Source organism: Leucoraja erinacea, chromosome 3 (genome assembly GCF_028641065.1).
Source record: "Leucoraja erinacea ecotype New England chromosome 3, Leri_hhj_1, whole genome shotgun sequence".
Taxonomy (NCBI): Eukaryota; Metazoa; Chordata; class Chondrichthyes; order Rajiformes; family Rajidae; genus Leucoraja; species Leucoraja erinaceus.
The window spans coordinates 72,849,737-72,869,693 of record NC_073379.1 but is presented as its reverse complement, the minus strand read 5'-3'; the positions used below and the strand labels follow the sequence as shown (position 1 = coordinate 72,869,693).

At 40.1% G+C, this 19,957-nt stretch overlaps 1 protein-coding gene across 1 annotated transcript in view; it reads left to right on the top strand.

The window, feature by feature from the left end:
• The window catches only part of dapk1 (death-associated protein kinase 1), a 179,956-nt gene that overhangs the window by 94,721 nt on the left and 65,278 nt on the right, over positions 1-19,957 (top strand). The window contains exons 10-15 of the mRNA XM_055632928.1: positions 968-1,057; positions 3,300-3,392; positions 4,495-4,614; positions 9,439-9,537; positions 9,864-9,962; positions 13,707-13,805. Coding sequence (XP_055488903.1) covers positions 968-1,057; positions 3,300-3,392; positions 4,495-4,614; positions 9,439-9,537; positions 9,864-9,962; positions 13,707-13,805 — 600 coding nt within the window. The remainder of the gene's footprint in view (positions 1-967; positions 1,058-3,299; positions 3,393-4,494; positions 4,615-9,438; positions 9,538-9,863; positions 9,963-13,706; positions 13,806-19,957) is intronic.

Genomic DNA, 19,957 nt, shown 5'->3' with positions numbered 1-19,957 from the left:
TTAAAAAAATATATATTATTGTTATTATTAGAACTGTCTTAAAGTACCCCCCAAATCAAAATGTAGATGGTTACACCTTTCCCCCCCTACTCTGCATTTAATCCATCAAAATTATTGCCGTTTATCATGCAAGAGTAAGCTGGGAAGATAACTAACCAAATTCAGTGGTACATTTCAAAAGAATGTTCCAGCAATATTTATTTTAGACCAATAAATGTTGGAATAAGAGTTTCTGGCCTTTCTGTTGCATTAGAAACGATGTCCATCTAAAATACTAATTGTGCAATATCAATGGCATATTTCACATGTTTCAAAGCAAGATCGCAAGATAATAATAATAATATAAATGGAAATATAAAGAATGTGTGTATGGAAATAAATTATAAAGAAGCAATACTGTATAGCCAGGATTTCCAAAAAATCAAATTGAATGTGGTATTTTTAGCAAGGATTATTTCTGTTTAGCCAAGCCTGGCATGTGCATGCTGCAGCAATAGGTTTGTGGGATAGGTATATCTTGATGGGAGTTGGGTGCATTAGTTCTCATCGGGTCTTGAATCTTCCAAGCAAGCTTGGATATGTTAAGAGGAAGAAAGACATGAATGTTTCTTCCTACACCTACAGAAGAATTGCTTTGATATATTCATAGTCATATAGCACGGAATCTGGTCCGTTGGTCCACCCCGCCCATGCCCACCAAAATGCCCCATCTAAGCTAGTCTCATTTACCCGCATTAGGCCCAAACCTTCCTATCCATGTACCTGTACAAATATTGTTATTAAGTATTATTGGTGATGATTATACATCATTTTAATATGTCTAATGCCAGCTTTGATTTATTGACTGAGGGAAAAGCTGTTTCAATGATGATCCGGGCCAACAGTTGCACAGGAATTACAATACTTGTGTGTTTATTTCCAACTTCTAAAAGCTAGGATGTAATTACTTTTATTCATGACATTTCAGCCAAAGGACAGTCAGCAGGCTCTCAGCAGAAAAGCGTCTGCTGTAAATATGGAGAAGTTCAAAAAGTTTGCAGCCCGCAGGAAATGGAAGGTATGTGGATTTTACTAATATTCAATATTTACAGAACCATATTTGGTCACTCCACTCAGAACTGAATACAAATTGACAGGAATTTCGATCAGGTAATTTTGCCCATTTTTTTCTAGTAATAAAGGGAAAGGTACAAGGAAGGCTATGAACAATAGAAAGCACAGACAGACGTTTCATGGGGATAAAGGGAAAGTTATTTCAAAATGTAATTGTTTCAGAATTCAATGGTCAGACAATATCCAATATTTTTAATAAAGGAAAGAGCAAACTCATTTATATCTCCAAGTGTGTCTAAGATCAATAACGTTTTAAAGTGTAACTTTAGGCATTTGGACCTATTTTGACAATAAATGGGTTAATTAGATATGAAAATGTAACCTTGCATGGAGCTTGCACAATATGAATTCTTCTTTGCTAATTTAAAAACAAAACTCTAAAGATCATTGAAATTAAGATCAGCAAAAACAAGTTAAATATTCATAAAATCATTTTTATCAAGCGATTGACATGTGAAGTTGATTGCTCGTATAAATGGTACAGCAACAAATGAAAAAAGTGATGTGTTGATTACTAAATGAGATTCACTGATAAGATATAATTGCGTAATGAGGTGCTGCTTTATAAACTAATGCATGGCAGATGCAATATAATGTGGATATAAATGTGAGGCTATCCACTTTGGTGGCAAGAACAGGAAGGCAGATTATTATCTGTATGGTGTCAGATTAGGAAAAGGGGAAGGTACAACGAGACCTGGGTATCCTTGTACATCAGTCACTGAAAGTAAGCATGCAGGTACAGCAGGCAGTGAAGAAAGCCAAGTGGGCAGTGAAGAAAGTTGGCCTTCATTGTGAGAGGGTTTGAGTTTAGGAGCAAGGAGGTCCTACTGCATTTGTACAGGGCCCTGGTGAGACCGCACCTAGAATATTGTGTGCAATTTTGGTATTGACATTATTGCTATTGAGCGAGTGCTGCATAGGTTCACTAGGTTAATTCCCGGGATGGCGGGACTGTCATATGAAAGAATGGGTTGACTGGGCTTGTATTCACTGGAATTTAGAAGGATGAGAGGGGATCTTATAGAAACATTTAAATTCATAAAGGATTGGACAGGCAAGATGCAGGAAAAATGTTCCTGATGTTGGGGGAGTCCAGAACTAGGGAGTCACAGTTTAAGAATAAGAGGTAGGCCATTTAGGACTGAGATGAGGAAAAGTTTACCCAGAGAGTTGTGAATCTGTGGAATTCTCTGCCACAGAGGCAATGGAGGTCTTCATGGTCGTGAGGAGTTCCCGCATTCTTGGAACTAGTCACGGCCTCATTATGGTCGCCGTGACTTTTTCAACATGTTGAAAAATTAGCGGCGACTGCAATGAAGCCGTCATGGAGAGGAGCGAGTATTCACGAGCCGTAGGTGGGTCGCCAGGAGGTCCTAATGGGTTGCCAGGAGGTCAGAGGTTCTCGTAGGTTGTAGCCGGTACTGACCGGTGAATTTCATTGGCTCATCGTGGGGAAAAAAAAGGTAAGCAGTAGTTTTCAGAACCAAGGATAACTCACCGGTTAAATATCCGCTGAACTTCACAGCCGTGTATCTCTGGCTTCTTAAAAGTTGTCTCCACTCCTTCTCCCCCTCTTCCCCCCTCCCCCCCCCCCCCCCCCCCCCCCCCCCCCCCCCCCCCCCCCCCCCCCCCCCCCCCCCCCCCCCCCCCCCCCCCCCCCCCCCCCCCCCCCCCCCCCCCCCGCCTTTTAAAGGACTTACCGTACACTGCTTTTTTTTAGCTGTATTTTTACAGCGCCAACCTTCCTGTTCATCGCGTCGTGTGTCTGTTTCACCTTGGCTTTGCACCGTGTGAATATTTTAGACAGCGCTCCCCCCGCTTGCCCTGTCCCCCACCTGCATAACGGGCTGGTGAAGGAAGCAATGTGTGTGTGTGTGTGTTCCACTGACAGTCGCCGTTCCAGTTGCCGGTTTTTCAGGCGACTGTCGGCAACTTGATAGTCACCGGCAGTCCGCTGAATAATCGCCTAAGTGGGACAGGCCCATTAAGCTTTTAACCCCTATGGCCCAAAATAAGGCCTGTAAATTTAAAGCTGCCTGACATTCCATCTATTTAGAATTCATTCCATGTCCCACTGATGTTGATTAGTTGACTAGTTGATTATTTGTGTGAAGTGAAAGTTCTCAGTGTGTTTAATTGAAACTTTGCTGCCAAGTTAATGTGTTAAATTGTTGTTTATTTAGCAATCAGTAAGGCTAATATCACTGTGCCAACGGCTATCAAGATCATTCCTTTCTCGGAGCAACATGAGTGTTGCTAGGAGCGAGGACACTTTGGTAAGTACCTGAACAAAAATCAATTCAGCAGCTGAGGACTTGGTTTCTTTTTGTGAAGCTGAGAAATAAGAAGAATTGTGTAATTGTATTCTAGCTATAGTTGGGGGCAGTCTGCTGTTTCTCTCTGGCTTATTCATGGTTCACTGTGCCATACAGCCCAAGACTATTGTCCAGTAAAAAGGGATAGAAAATAAACGAACAACAACTATGTTTTTAATTTTCTTCTTCCATTTTGTTTCCCTATCATTGAAAAAGCATTGCTATTGCAATATTAACTCCTTTGATGCTGCTCATCCACCATCATTCAGGAGGCTGATTTCACTGACATTATGATTTATCTGCAACCAAAACCCACATACTAATCACAGATTAACGACTGAGTTGATAGGAGGAGCACTGCATAGTTTTCTGGTTATGAAAACACTCTGTGTTGACCCAGGTTCTGCATCAAATTGAACTTCACTGAAACTAATTGTGACGTTTTTACCATTGCTAAACAAATGTTGGTGTATCCAAACCAACCCGCCTTCAAACCTCTGCTCATCATAATACCAGTTAGTTCAGGACAGATCAGGTTCAATCTAGGTTCATGGAAGCCTGTACTGTTTAATTGCACAACAGATTAACATGCTGATAAAGCTGGGACGTACATGAAATTTGACAATGTCATGCTGAAGAGCTAAGGCTCGACACGATTCCACCAGTCTCGCTTAAAAAGTATTGATTTAAAAAATGTAATTACCAGTTTGATTTCCATGATTCCCGAATTGTTGGCAGATATGTATATAAATTATGGATAGACACAAAAAGCTGGAGTAACTCTGCAGATGAGACAGCATCTCTGGAGAAAAGGAATAGGTGACGTATTGGGTTGACCCACAACATCACCTATTCCTTTTCTCCAGAGATGCTGCCTTACCCGCTGAGTTACTCCAACTTTTCGTTTCTTCAGTTTAAAACAGCATCTGCTGTTCCTTCCTACACATTATGTATAAAATATGTTGCTTTTGAAAATAGCATAAACATTCTTGCTTCCTCCCCCATATGTTCAGTAGACTGGTTGATTCCAAAAGTGATTGTTTGTTTCATTCCTCCTGATAAGGATGAAGAGGATTCTTTTGTGATGAAAGCAATTATTCATGCCATCAATGATGATAATGTTCCGGGCCTACAACATCTCCTTGGATCCCTTGCCAACTATGACATAAACCAGGCCAACAAGGTAACTTACATCCTTTGATAAATCTTGTTAATGCCTCAAGAATTATTTCCTTTCCAGTTTTGGAAATAGGGCATTACTTTAGTGCAAAACACATAATTTAATAATTTTTAAAGTAGTGTTATATTTTATAAAACACTTGTAGACTTAAAATGAGTATAGAATCTAAAATGATACAAAACCAAATTTGCCACATTGTGTATGCTTAAAAGATAAATATATTGTTTCTGCAGTATAACTAGAGTTTAACGGAGATGAGTGCGAAGTGTTGCATTTTGAGGAGTAAAACCAGGACAGAACCTTCACAGTGAATGGTAGGAGTGTTGCAGAGCAGAAGGATCTTGGAGTACAGGAGCATAGTTCCCTAAAAATATTTTTCACAGGTAGATAGGATGGTAAAGCAGGCTTTAGCACATTGGCTTTCATCTATCAGAATACTGAGTTTAGAAGATGGGATGTTATGTTACAATTGCACAAGACATTGATGAGGTCGCATTTGGAGTATTGTATTCAATTTTGGTCATCCTGCTATAGGAAGGATGTCATTATGCTGCAAAAAGTGCAGAGAAGGTTTCTGAGGATGTTGCCAAGACTTGAGTGGCTGAGCTATAATGAAAGGTTGTATAGGTTAGGACTTTATTCCTTCGAGCACAGAGGGTGCTGGGTGTATGGAATGAGCTTCCTGAGAGATAGTTGAGGCAGGTATTATAACAGAATTTAAAAGGCATTTAGACAGGTACATGGGCAGGAAACGTTTTGAGAGATATGACCAAACGTGGACAAATGAGACTAACTTAGAATGGCATCTTGGTCAGCATGGACGAGTTAGACCAATCTGTTTCTGTGCTGTGACTATGACTTGCCTAACATAATAATCATTCACATTATGAAGTTGGAGTTATGTAAATAAATCAAAAAGTCTTCAATAGTTTGGGAACTTGGAGTAGGAGGTGCCTTCATCCACAGTTACATTGCTTTGGGTTTCAAATGTGGCATTACCAACCAAATGCCTATAGGACGGGTCTCGACCCGATATGTCACCCATTCCTTCTCTCCAGAGATGCTGCCTGTCCCGCTGAGTTACTCCAGCTTATTGTGTTTAAGTAGTGTGCTTTGGTCGGCAACATTTTTTTATGAAAGCCGATGATTGCCAGGTTTGCAACTTTAAACTGTCTTTCAAGATAAATCAACAAAGCCACCCAGTATATGATCCAAATTTCAAAGCCTGTGAATGTTTGAACCAGCTTAATGATTATATGGAAAGTATGCATCTTGTTTTATAATGATGTAGATTTAACAGATCAATGGTAGCACAAAGTAAAGAGTAAATGCGAGTTTATGTAAAGGGGAAACAGAATTATTGACCAGTGAAGGTAGGTTGTGATTGTACATATTTGCTTCTAACACCACGCTACTGCTACTTAATGCTTCTGATGGTGACTTATTTGGCTCAGCTCATTGAACCAGAAAATTATGAACTACAGTTCCAAGATTCGCTAACAAACAGTCCACAAATATCGTCTTTGTGCTGAGGCCACCCTTCACTGTGCTACATGCAATTGGCTTGTCGTTCCCATAGAGTCATAGAGTGATACGGTGTGGAAACAGGCCCTTCGACCCAACTTGCCCACACTGGCCAACATGTCCCACTTGCCTGCGCTTGGTTCATATCCCTCCAAACCTGTCGTATCCATGTACCTGTCTAACTGTTTCTTAAATATTGGGATAGTCCCTGTGTCAGATGAGCCCTACCAGTTTAGTCCATTTAAAAGTCACAAGAGTATGAAAGAAGAACCAACTTTGGATAAGCATATCTAGGGATTATTATAGCCATTGCGGTAGCACTGAGAACTAAACTAGTCATTTGTGACAAAGAGTGCATTTAGCTATAGGGAAGCAGCTGGATGAGAGGATGCAATTCTTTACTTGTGTGATTGGTCATCATATTAAAGAAGGAAGTTCTTAACCCTAGTATTTTGCATGCCGTGACCATTAAAATATCAATGTCTGGTGTAGCTAATAATTGTTAAGTCAGAAAGATGAGATGGAACCTGAGAGATAACTGCAAAGGTAAGGAGGGGCAAGTGTCTCCTAATAATCATTCTGTAAAATAATATAACGCAAGGTTATTAAACCCACACATTTAATCCCCCGAGAGCATCACAGTGAATCATTAAGTTTTAGGAGGATATTTGTGACTTGTGCAGAAAGTGGCAACAGAGTGCCTATGGCGGAAGTAGGTATTAAGACAGGTTACAACATGCAGGATGACTCAACAATAGCTTCCTTGTAAAGCACATTTTCTGCAAATGCTGTTCCTATGACAACTGGTATTCCTCCATCTTTAGTTACTGACATGTATTTACCAGTGACTGAATGCCCTGTGTCCCCAGTATGGCTTTGCTAATCTTGCATGTCTCTATTGCTCAGAGCAAAGATACAGTGCGATTCCCACAAGGAAACTTTTGACGTTTGTCTTGAAGCAAACGAAAATAAATAAATGCTATGATCGAAGGCAAAGATTTTGATCTTCTGAGTGTTCATCAGGAACCAGGAGTCATTTTTGCACATCTGGAAACTACTCCTGTGGATCCAATGCAGTTCCCAGATGTGTGGAATTATGTTGAAATAATATTGCCACGGTATATTTTCAGGAAGGGTTATTTACTGCATTTATATTTACTTGCATGTCCTTGGCTCTGCAGGATCAATTGCAGCACCCAGCTAATTAGCACAGTGCATGCTCCACCCTGAATGTTGTCCTTTTTTTCTGTCACACGCATAAAGACACTTACAAGAGGCTGAAAATAACCTTTTGTATACTAGATCAAACATTTTCAACATGTCAAAAGGGTTTACTTGTCATATGTACTGGTAATGGAACAATGATGTTCATATGCTGCAACTCTACAGGTTCATTAATTCAAATCACACAGACTAATATATAATAATCAATTATAAACAAATAATCAGTTATAAAAGGTAAACAGACCATAACAATGCAAAATTAAAGTCTGTTGTGCAACCAAAACAAAGTCCACAGTAATTCATAGTTGCTGAGGTAGTGGTTAGTGTTGTACGGTGTTCAAGAAGCTCATGGTTGCTGGGAAGAAGCTGTTCTTGAATCTGTAGGTCATGCATTTTGGGCTCCTGTATCTTCTTCCCAGTGGTATGGGTGAGCGTGACCAGGGTGGTGTGGATCTTTGATTATATTTGCTGCCTTTTTGAGGCCTATAGATCCCTTTGACAGCGGGGAGGTAAATAACTGTACCAATACCAACACGTGTGATGGACTGGGCAATATCTACCACTTTCTGCAACCTCCTTTGATCTCGAATGTTCGAGTTACTGAGCCAGGCCATGATGCAACCAATCAGTATGCTTAAGGGCCTGTCCCACTTGGCCGGCCTAATCCGCGAGTTCTGGCGAGTTTGCCCTTGACTCGTACTCGCAGCATCGTCGAGCCCAGGGTCGTAGGAGGTCTTCGTAACTCTCCTTCGTGCTCGAGAGTGGTCTCCACGTACTCAAGGCCTCAGCTAGGTCGCGGCGTTTTTTTCAATGTGTTAAAAAATGCACGCGAGTAAGAAAAGGTCGCCATGGAAAAAATCAATACTTTTTTTACTTGTAGGCTTAGTCGTAGTAGGTTGGCATGTTAGTCATAGGTAATCGAGGGTAGTTGTAGTCGTAGATAGTTTTCATCATGGTCGATGGGAGGTCGAAGGAGATCGTCTTCACTATCCACTATTCGATGTCCAATTTTCCCGAAGTTAGTCATAGTCAGTTGTAGCTAGTCGTAGCTAGTCTTCAACATAGTCGAAGGAGGTCTTCTACATAGTCGAAGGAGGTCTTCAACATGTCATTTTTTAAAACTCTTCTAAACTTGCCAATTAGGTTGTCCAAGTGGGACAGCCCCTTTACTGTCCTGTACTTGTAGAAGTTGGAGTGAGTATTCAGCAATATACCAAATCTTCTAAGGAAGTAGATGTGCTCTCTATATGATTGCATCAATGTGCTGTGCCCAAGACAGATCTTCGGAGGTATGCACGCTCAGAAATTTGAAGCTGTACACTCCAGTGCAACCCCATTGATAGATGGGTTGATGAATTCCTGGCTTTCCCCTTTTGAAGTTAACAATCAGCTCTTTGGTATTGCTAAAGTTAGCAAGATTCACCCAGATTATCAATCTCTCTCCTGTACTTATTGTTTCAAATTATTCATCAAATGTCAATAGTACCGGCAGTGAGGCATGTCACCTTTGACTTCATGGACACCAGCATTCTGGTTGTCCTTTTAAAGCTGTTTTGGGACTTCAGATCTTCAGAACAATCTGTGTGATCCTCAAGTTTGGACTAACAAAGTGTCCTTTGGCTTTCCCTATGGCGTTATCCAGGTCATACATGAACTTCTTATCACCTATATCACCAGTATCTCCTATATCACCAGACTTGAATGCCTGAGATCTGGTCATCAGTAATTGCGGACCTCCTGTTCATCCAAAGCTTCAGGAACCCTCATGTGGTTTTGGAGGGAACACACTCCTCCACGCATTACCTATGAAGTTTTAAAGATTCTTAACAGTTGGATGCTGGGGTGAGCTTGCAAGAAAATCTCAAGCATTCAGAAGACAGGGTAAAGTGCAGGAGAGAATTGGAAAATGTAATGAAAAATGTTGCAGCATGTTGTGTTGGATTAGTTGCAGTTCGTGATGCAACTGTGCCCTGGAGCTACGCGATGATTATTCTTCACAGAGCATTTAGATTAAGCAAAGAGGAAAATTAGACACTTCAATTTCTACCCCACCTCATTATTTATTACATCTTTCTACAGCTTGGAACCCCTCCATTATTGGTTGCAGCAGGTTGTGGAAACATTCAAATTCTTAACTTGCTCATACAGAAAGGAGCGAAGATTGATGTCCAGGATAAGGTTTGTAATGGATCTTTTCAAAATATGCTCTCGATTTTGTCAGAAAAATTGTCATTTGTTATCACATTAATTATCATGTTTTTTTTAATGCAATTTTGTATTGTCTCATTTTGTATTCTCATTTTGTATTGTCGTATAGAAAACAATTATGTTCAACTTTAATGTGATTGTGATTAAAAATAAATTGGAATTGTGTTTAATTGATTAGACATTCGTAATTTTATGAATAAGATTCATAAAATTCACCAAAAAAAGGAAATTGGTATTTTTAGGTTTCAAACTTTCTAGATTATTTTCTTTAAAATAATGATCTGAATTTCTTCCAGTCTGGGTCCACTGCGCTGTATTGGGCTGCAAGACACGGTCATACTGAAACATTATGCTTTTTGCATCAACAAGAATGTCCTCTGAATGTGCAAGATAAGGTAAATTATAAAGTGTCATCCTTATAAAAGTAAACACTTTTATTTGTCTTCATTTATTATGTAGAATTGAAGTGAAATTTGTTATAAATGAATTGATGGAAATAAGTGTTGCTGTCTATCTTGTAGACATTTTGAGAAGTTAGTAAAATTCACCGAAGAAGGTTCTACAGAAAATGGAATTTCGGAGAATTAATCAACATTTTCTGCAATGAGTCATTGTTCAACAACTAAGTTACAGAGATAGGTTGAATAAGTTAGGTCTTTATTCTCTGGAGCGCAGAAGGTTAAGGGGGGACCTGATAGAGGTCTTTAAAATGATGAGAGGGATAGACATTGATGTGGACAAGCTTTTCCCTTTGAGAATAGGGAAGATTCAAACAAGAGGACATGACTTCAGAATTAAGGGACAGAAGTTTAGGGGTAATATGAGGGGGAACTTCTTTACTCAGAGAGTGGTAGCGGTGTGGAATGAGCTTCCAGTGGAAGTGGTGGAGGCAGGTTCATTGGTATCATTTAAAAATAAATGGGATAGGCATATGGATGAGAAGGGAATGGAGGGTTATGGTATGAGTGCAGGCAGGTGGGACTAAGGGGGAAAAAAATTTGTTCGGCACGGACTTGTAGGGCCGAGATGGCCTGTTTCCGTGCTGTAATGGTTAGATGGTATATGGTTATATGGTTAATCACAAATTTAAAAAATTGTTGGCAAACAATTGTGTCTTCTGTGTTGTTGCAATGTTGTTGTGATAACTTTCCCCCATCATATACCACCTGCATTAACATTCCTCATGAAGCCACCCACAACGCCCAGGGTATCATTCAAATCCAAGAGTCACCCAGCTTTACCTGTCCACTTTGTTTCTCTAGTACTCCATGTCTGGGTTCTCAGGATGAGGCTTAACTGTTCCAACTAATCTTTACAAAGACCTGCTCCATTGATAATATGTAACAGGTGCTGCATTGTATCAAATACAAACAGAATACTGAAGTAACTCAGCTGGCCAGGCTGGAGAAAATGAACCGGTGACGTTTTAGGTCTGCAGAAGGGTCTCGATCTGAAACATCTCATATCCATGTTCTCCATAGATGTTGCCTGACCCGCTGAGTTTCTCCGACATTTTATGTCTATCTTGCTGCATTGATTTTTGACTCCACCCACACTTGCTCCTTTGCTACTGACTCCCATCCCAGCCTTTCGTGCAGAATGAATCGATCGCTTTAGCATCCTTTTCACATTTGTTCATTTTCCAGATTGCAGGATTTTGTTTCAATTACAATTTAAACATCCCTGAAGTGTAATTGTGCAGTTTTCCTATAAATGTTAATTTCCATTCCTTCTCCTCCAATCATCCTGTTCCCCTGTATACTTATCCACATAGTCGTCTTGACAAGGTTGGGAGATTTCATTTCCTAGATTAACTGTGTTGCTAGAATCCAGGTGAGATGAAATGATATTGCATGATTCAGCAGTAAAAACAGAAAATTCTCAAAATAATCATTTGGGTCAGGCAGGGCCAATGGGGAGAGGAAAACATTCTCATTCTTGCCTGGATGGCCACTTTCATTCTACCTTCAGCAAAGATGAGACGTGTCAAAATGCTCCCTAAATCTCAATCAACACATTTGCAATCAGCAACACCATGTTTGCTCATTTACAATGCCCCCGCAGTTGAACAGCACTTTGAACTGTAAAATTTACCAATTGTCAAATCCTTCCAAGACATTTCCCATTCATTGCTTTGCAATATCTTCTATTCCCATGCAATCCATTGAGGTATCTATGCACCCACAATCCTGGGCACATGATCATCTGTGCCTCATCTCAATGAAATATATAAAATTGTGAGACGCATAGATTGGGTGGACATTCAGAACCCTTTCCCCCACGGTGGAAATGTCAAAAATTAGAAGGCAAGAGGGCGATGTTTAGAAGAGAAGTACGGGGCAAATATTTTTTACACGTGGTGGGTTCCTAGAATGGCTACTGGGGGTGGTGGAGTCAGATACGATAGTGACATTTAGATGCTTTTGGATTGGCATATGGATATGCCAGGAATTGAGGGATATGGATCCAGTGCAGACAGAGGAGACTAGTTTAACTCAGCATCATATTTGGCATAATCTTTGTTGGCTGAAGGGCCTGTTACTGTGCTGTATTGCTCTACGGTATATATTCTAACTCATCCATGTACCTATTAGAAGGCAAGACTTCAGTTCCCAGTAATTTTGAAATTCTCACCTACTACATTCCTTCATTCTTACTTTAAATATGTTCTTAAAACCCTAGGCACTGCTATGCTTTCTTCCCTAATACCTCATGTGTTCCAGTGTCAAATTCTGCCTGATAACTATTTTTTAGCTTTTTTTTACCACCTTTAGTGGAATGTATTAAGCAGGTCATTAGCTGCACAGACTGGGAAAGCTTACAGAAAGGCAGCCTTGTTTATTTTAGGCATTTTGCTACAAACAAATAGGATGGGTGGTATAGCATTGAAGGGGGCAGTACTGCTGTTAGTTATGAAGATAGTTCCAAGGAGTGACAAGGCAAGAGATGGAGTCTAACCCTGCAAGAGCAATTTGCAATGTGAGACCATGTTGGCGGAGGTAAAGTGGAAAATTTATGGGGTGTTTCCATTTTTAAAACTCATTCTGCTTCAGAGGGTAATTGATTTTTTGGGGGAATGGGATTAAATAAATATCAGTGTTTAACAATGCCTGGCTTCCTTCTCGATAGCCGGCTGTGATTTTATAACTAAAAAGCTGCATTAATTATTTTGATTAAAAACGGCCCTTTAATTTCCAGTTCATTTTCTTAATTCAAGTTCTTCAGCTAACATGCAAATTTATATTTTCTATCTGGAGTATTAATGCAGGATAACAATAATACCCAATATTGGATGTTGCCATTTATTTTTCGTCTTATTTCCCTTTTGATGAAACAATAGTAAAATGTTTTGTTTATCACGCCAAAGCCATCCAGGAAAATTGAATTCTTTAAAAAATCTATATTTAAACAATTAGGATAAAATATATATACATATAGAAAGAGAAAACACTGAAACATCAGAAATGTTGAAACGAACGTAAAATATTGCTAAATGATATTATTGTATAAATTGGTATTTTAGTATTTGAGTTGAACATTTCAGTGGAGTCTTCACTGACATCCTTGGTACCAGTGCCATGTTTTGTAATGTAGTTGAAGATCCTTCTGTCAGATGCTAAAGTAAAGATCAATATGTAAGCTGTGCAAACTGCAGAAAATTCATTGAAAATTTCCAATATGTGATTGCAATCTAAAACAATTACTGATGATTCAAGGATAAAATTATTTCTACAGTACTGCAGACTGACATTTGTATGGTTGTGTCTATTTTACTTTTCCTGACAAGGTTGCGTCCTAATTATAGTCGTGTTGACTAATCTTATTAGGTCTATTGAACTAACAAATATTTTGCTCTTCACTTCTTTCATCTTCCCACTCTTTACTCCACCTCCCCTCTCCGTCAAATTTAGACATTCTGGTCTTTATTTTGATTTCCTTTGCGTTCATGTCTGTGACTACAGATTTGAGTGAGGCAGCCAAGCATTGATGTATTTTTAAATGCTTTGTATTCGGAAAAACTCCACACCAAATGTCCATATGAAATGGCTGTTTGTAAAGGGAGCTTGAACAATAAAGTGGATTTTAAATCTGGTTAAATCAAAGTTTTAACTTTTATTTTTGTTTATATTTGACTTCAGTCTGGTGAAACTGCCCTTCATGTAGCAGCTCGTTATGGTAATGTTGAAGTGGTACAATACCTCTGCAAAATTGGTGTTAATCCAGATCTTCAAGACAGGGTAAGAGCATATAACATAACTTTGCTGTCCTATCAGTTACATTTCTGTTCAACTTTCAAAAAAATATTTGGTATCAAAGTGTGCATGTAATTGGCTGGTTAATTATTAGGTAATATATATGGCAGGAAACTGAAATAGAATTCTACGTGGGAATGTAATTCAATATTGTCTTTCACTCTGCCCAATTCCCTTCCAAGGAGATTGATAAGAAATTATATTTGATAGTTTGTGTTAAAACAATGGAAATTGCCCCAATGTTCCAATGGAATCAATAAAAGATATATAGAATCTGTTAAAACATGGAGACATAGTCATGTAGCGTGGAAACAGGCCCTTTAGCCCAACTTTCCAACGCCGACCAACATGCCCCATCTACACTAGTTTTATCTGCCTGCGTTTGGCCCATATCCTTCTAAACGTATCCTTCTGTGTACCTGTCAGTGATTGATTCAGTGGTGGAGATAACTATGTACATATACGTACGAGAGATGTTGGTGGAACCAACGTCCTCTGAAGCAGTAACATCTGAACATTTCAAATTATGTAGGGCTATATAAGCTTGGAAACAGGCCCTTTGACCCAACATGTCACTACTCGATCAGAGGACTATACTTAAATTTACTCCACCTCTATTGACTGGTAGGGACACGGTTAAATAGTACTACAGAAGTGAAACATTCTACAAAACTTGACCAGTTCACATGGATAATAGGCCTCATGATGGATAGAGTTATTGGTGTCAATATTTGAAGGCAAGATAGTATTTCGGTATCATCTGAAGATTATTCATAATGCTATATACTCATTTTTTAAATAAAAATAACTTTTTTCTCCTCCACGACAAGCCATTCATCAATCCAGGAAGTAGATTGCTCTAATCATTTCCTGACCTCTGGTAATACTACTTTTGATCCCTGTGAGAGGCCACCCTTTAATTACCCCTATCCTCCCTCTGGATATTGAAGTCTATTTACAGGAAATGAATCAAATGACCAGTGTAGAATATGAATTTGTTTTTTAATTTTTGCAAAAGCTACTTAATAGCTTCAAAAGCTGTATATTTTTAATGTGCACTATAATTGGATGTAGCTGCAACTTTCTATCAGATAACTTTTAGGATAGCCAGTCAGAACATGTACCCTGAATGGTGAAAACCTTTTTTGCAAACCTGAAAATGAAATGTTATAATCCCTTTCACATCTAATGCATTTACAATTACTAATGTGCTTTACAACTATACAATAATGGAAGCAGGAGTACACCTTTTGTTCCTTTGAGTCTGCTTCACCATTCAGTACAATCATGGCTGATCCTCCATCTCAGATCATACCCCAGCCCCTCTCCCTGTGGCATTTGATGCCTTTTATGTCCAAAAATGTATCTATCTCCTTAAATATATTCAGTAGTTTGGCTTCCACAGCAAAGTCACCACTCATCGATTGATAGAAATTCGCATAATTTCTGCCCTAAATGCATTCTGCAGAATGAGACAATGACCCTGGTTCTCGACATCCCCAGACCGTCAAAGCAAGGGGAATTATCCTCCCTGCCTCCGAACAACTGAGCCCCGTCAGAATATTTGGATTTCAATGATCCAGATTTCAATGATCCATACTTATCATTTTTCTAAACTGTAAAAAAAAATGGCTCACTGGACCTAATAGAGTCATAGAGTGATACAGTGTGGAAACAGGCCAAACGTGCCCAAACCGGCCAACATGTCCCAGCTAAACTAGTCCCACATGCCTGCGCTTGGTCCCCCAAACCTGTCCTATCCATGTACCTATCTAACTGTTTCTTAAACGTTGGGATAGTCCCAGCCTCAACGACCTCCTCTGGCAGCTTGTTCCACACACCCACCACCCTTTGTGTATAATCTCCCCTTATACGACAGTACCACCATTTCAGGCCTCGGTCCAATGTAGCATACCCTCCATGGGAGGTTATTCTTCCCTTAGTTAAGGACTCAAAAGCTGCACGTAATACTGTAGGTGTGATCTCACCTAGTCCCTGCATTGTAGAGAGACATCCTAGCTTGTGCACACAAAACCTCTTACAATGAATGATAGCATGCTCTTTGCTAACTTCACTGCTTGCCTCCCTGCATGTTTACTGTCAGTGATAGATGTACAAGAACACCCAAATCCCTTCTTACAAAAACATATCCCAGTCTAGAAATCTCGCAGTATATCCTGCCAAAATAGACAGCTTCACCTTTATCCAGTTTCAGATTGAACCAGTTCATTTTCCATCTTAATGAAGAATTCCATAGTACTGTGATCACTCTTCTCTCTCACACGCACGCACGCGCACACACACACACACACACTGTTTAACCCTGTTTTATTGCACTGAAACGCCTCAACATATTGATCTAGAAAACCATCACATATGGCTTCCATGAATTTGTCTTCTTCCTTCTCTTTACTGTGAATATCAGGGCATGTTCAGACATTTATAAAATAGAATCCCTCATGATTCCTGATATCCCTATTGCAAACAATCAGATTTCTTGACGCGCTCAATATTACATCTTCTATTTGCTGGCCTACAAGTATCATTTGTAAAGTTTTCTGCCCATCGTTATTTCTTAGCTCTTTCCAAATTGATTGTGGTTCCACATGACGCATTGCTGAGCCACTGCACTGATCTCCTGTCCATCCGAAAAGTCAAATTACCTTAAACATTCAGAGCTCAACTTTGTAGCCAAATTTCTGTAATGTCAATTAGATAATACCCATTCACTTCTATTTGTGCAATTATTTCATCCACCTTGTTGTGAATTCTGTGCACCACTCATATTTTCAGTTCAACAATGTCAAATTTTCTGCCCTGTGACCTATTTCCTGCCTGCCTTTTGTTTCTGCTGTCAACTTTTTTTGCAGATTACTTTGTAACTTCCCCTTGTAGCTTTGTTTTTCTCCTTTCTCAATACCCCTTGTTTCCACGCCCTTGCCAAACTCACTAAACGTTTGGAAGTTTAGTCACTGCAGGAAATGCAACAGCCAATTATGTGCACAGTGAATGCCCAATGTGGTAATGGTCAGATAGTCTGTAATATTGATCACGGCGCCAGGATTTGCTGCAGCCAGAAGTGATTCTAATTAATTTCCTCTTATTGGTAGGACAGGATTAAGTTTGTAGAACTCACCAAAATTGGTGAAGTTGCGGACAGTGAGGAGGGATGTCAAACGATACAGCAGGATATAAATCTTCTGCAGAAATGGGTGCAGATAGAGTTTAATCCGAGCGAGGGAAAGTAGTTGCACTTTGTGTGATTGAATGTAAGTGCACAGTTAATGGCAAGACCCTCGCAGCATTGATATACAAAGGGATCTCCCTGACAGTGGCAACACAAGTAGATAGAGTGGTAAAGAAAGTGCCTGGCATGCTTTCGTTCATCAGTCGCAGCATTGAATTGAAGCATTGACGTCGGGAATTCGTTGCAGTTTTGGGTAGGCTGCATTTTAATTATTTCAGCAGTTCTATTCGCCATATTACAGAAGGAATGTGGAAGCTTTGCAGAGGGTGCGGAAGAGGTTTACCATAATGTTACCTGGATTCGAGGGTGTAAGGACAAACATAGATTGTTTTCTCTGGAGTGTTGGAGGTTGAGGGGAGACCTGATAGAAGTATATAAAATTATGTATAGATATTATAAACAATAGACAATAGGTGCAGGAGTAGGCCATTCGGCCCTTCGACTCAGCACCGCCATTCAATGTGATCATGGCTGATCATCCCCAATGCCTTCTCCCCATATCCCCTGACTCTGCTATCTTTAAGAGTCCTATCCAGCTCTCTCTTGAAAGTATCCAGAGAACCGGCCTCCACCGCCCTCTGATGCAGAGAATTCCACAGACTCACAACTCTCTGTGAGAAAAAGTGTTTCCTCTTCTCCATTCTAAATGGCTTACCCCTTATTCTTAAACTGTGGCCCCTGGTTCTGGACTCCACCAACATCGGGAACATGTTTCCTGCCTCTAGCTTGTCCAAACCCTTAACATTCTTATATGTTTCAATAAGATATCCTCTCATCCTTCTAAACTCCAGAGTACACAAGCCCAGCTGCCCCATTCTCTCAGCATATGACAGTTCCGCCATCCCAGGAATTAACCTTGTAAACCTACACTGCACTCCCTCAATAGCAAGAATGTCCTTCCTCAAATTAGGGGACCAAAACTGCACACAATACTCCAGGTGTGGTCTCACCTAGAGTACTGTACAACTGCAGAAGGACCTCTTTGCTCCTATACTCGACGACTCTTGTTATAAAGGCCAACATGCCATTCCCTTTCTTCACTGCCTGCTGTACCTGCGTGCTTACTTTCATAGACTGATGAACAGCGACCCCCAGATCCCGTTATACTTCCCCTTTTCCCAACTTGACGCCATTTAGATAGTAATCTGCCTTCCTGTTTTTGATACCAAAGTGGATAATCTCACATTTATCCGCATTAAACTTCATCTGCCATGCATCTGCCCACTCCCACAACCTGTCAAAGTCACCCTGCATTCTCATAGCATCTTCCTCACAGTTCGCACTGCCACCCAGCTTTATGTCACCTGCAAATTTGCTAATGTCACTTTGAATCCCTTCTTCCAAATCATTGATGTGGAAGAAAGGATTCAGCACCAAGCCTTCCAGTACCCCACTAGTCACTGCCTGCCATTATGAAAGGGACACGTTAATCCCTACTCTTTGTTTCCTGTCTGCCAACCACTTATCTATCCATGTCAGCACTCTACTCCCAATACCATGTGCCCTAATTTTCCCCACTAATCTCCTATGTGGGACCTTATCTAATGCTTTCTGAAAGTCCAGGTACACTACATCCACTGGCTCTCCCTTGTCCATTTTCCTAGTTACATCCCCAAAAAATTCCAGAAGATTAGTCAAGCATGATTTCCCCTTCGTAAGTCCATGCTGACTCGGACAGATCATGTTACTGCTATCCAAATGTGCGGCTATTTCATCTTTTATAATTGACTCCAGCATCTTCCTCACCACCGATGTCAGGCTAACTGGTCTATAATTCCCTGTTTTCTCTCTCCCGCCTTTCTTAAAAAAGTGGGATAACATTAGTCACCCTCCAATCCACAGGAACTGATCCTGAATCTATAGAACATTGGAAAATCATCACCAATGTATCCACGATTTCTAGAGCTACTTCCTTAAGTACCCTGGGATACGGACCATCAGGCCCTGGGGATTTATCAGCCTTCAGTCCCATCAATCTACCCATCACAATTTCCTGCCTAATGTGGATTTCCGTCAGTTCCTCCGACACCCCTGATCCTCTGGCCACCACTATATCAGGAAGATTGTTCGTGTCCTCCTTAGTGAAGACAGATCCAAAGTACCTGTTCAACTCATCTGCCATTTCCTTGTTCCTCATAATAAATTCACCTTTTTTGGTCTTCAATGGTCCAACTTTTGTCTTAACTAATTTTTTCCTCTTCACATACCTAAAGAAGCTTTTACTATCTGTTACATATGCTACATATTCATTGTAGCAGTCCCAACCTCCTGCACTACTTTGTATCAGGCACACTCACCCCACACACACACACACTGTGATTAGGTATGTAAGCACTTTTAGTATCACAACGCCACACAGAGAAAGCAGCTGAATAAAGGAGTACAATAAGGCAACCAAAACAACCTGAATTGTGTCGTTTATTATCAGGATATCAAACACGAAGACACAACACTATCCTCCTTTATATTCTTGGCTAGCTTACCTTCGTACCTCATCTTTTCTCCCCGTATTGTCTTTTCAGTTATCTTCTGTTGCGCTTTAAACATTACCCAATCCTCTTGCTTCCATCACAATGAGGAATGTGGAGGAGTCACTGGTGGATGTTATGTTAAAATGTATTTTGTGTGTCTTGTTGCTTTTTAATGGTATGATATGGCAAATCAAATTCCTCGTATGTTTCAAAACATACTTGGCTAATAAAGTATGATAATGATATGTCCCGTGTATGTCATATAACAAGAGAGGGATAATACCACAGACGTGTAGTTTCCCTGCAAGGACAAATGAAGGAAATCCTTGGAGTTTCTTGTCCATTTTTCAATAGTCAGCTTCCGCACCGCTGGCAGAGTTCTCTCAACCAGAAACTTCAATCGGCAGCAAGTAAAACAG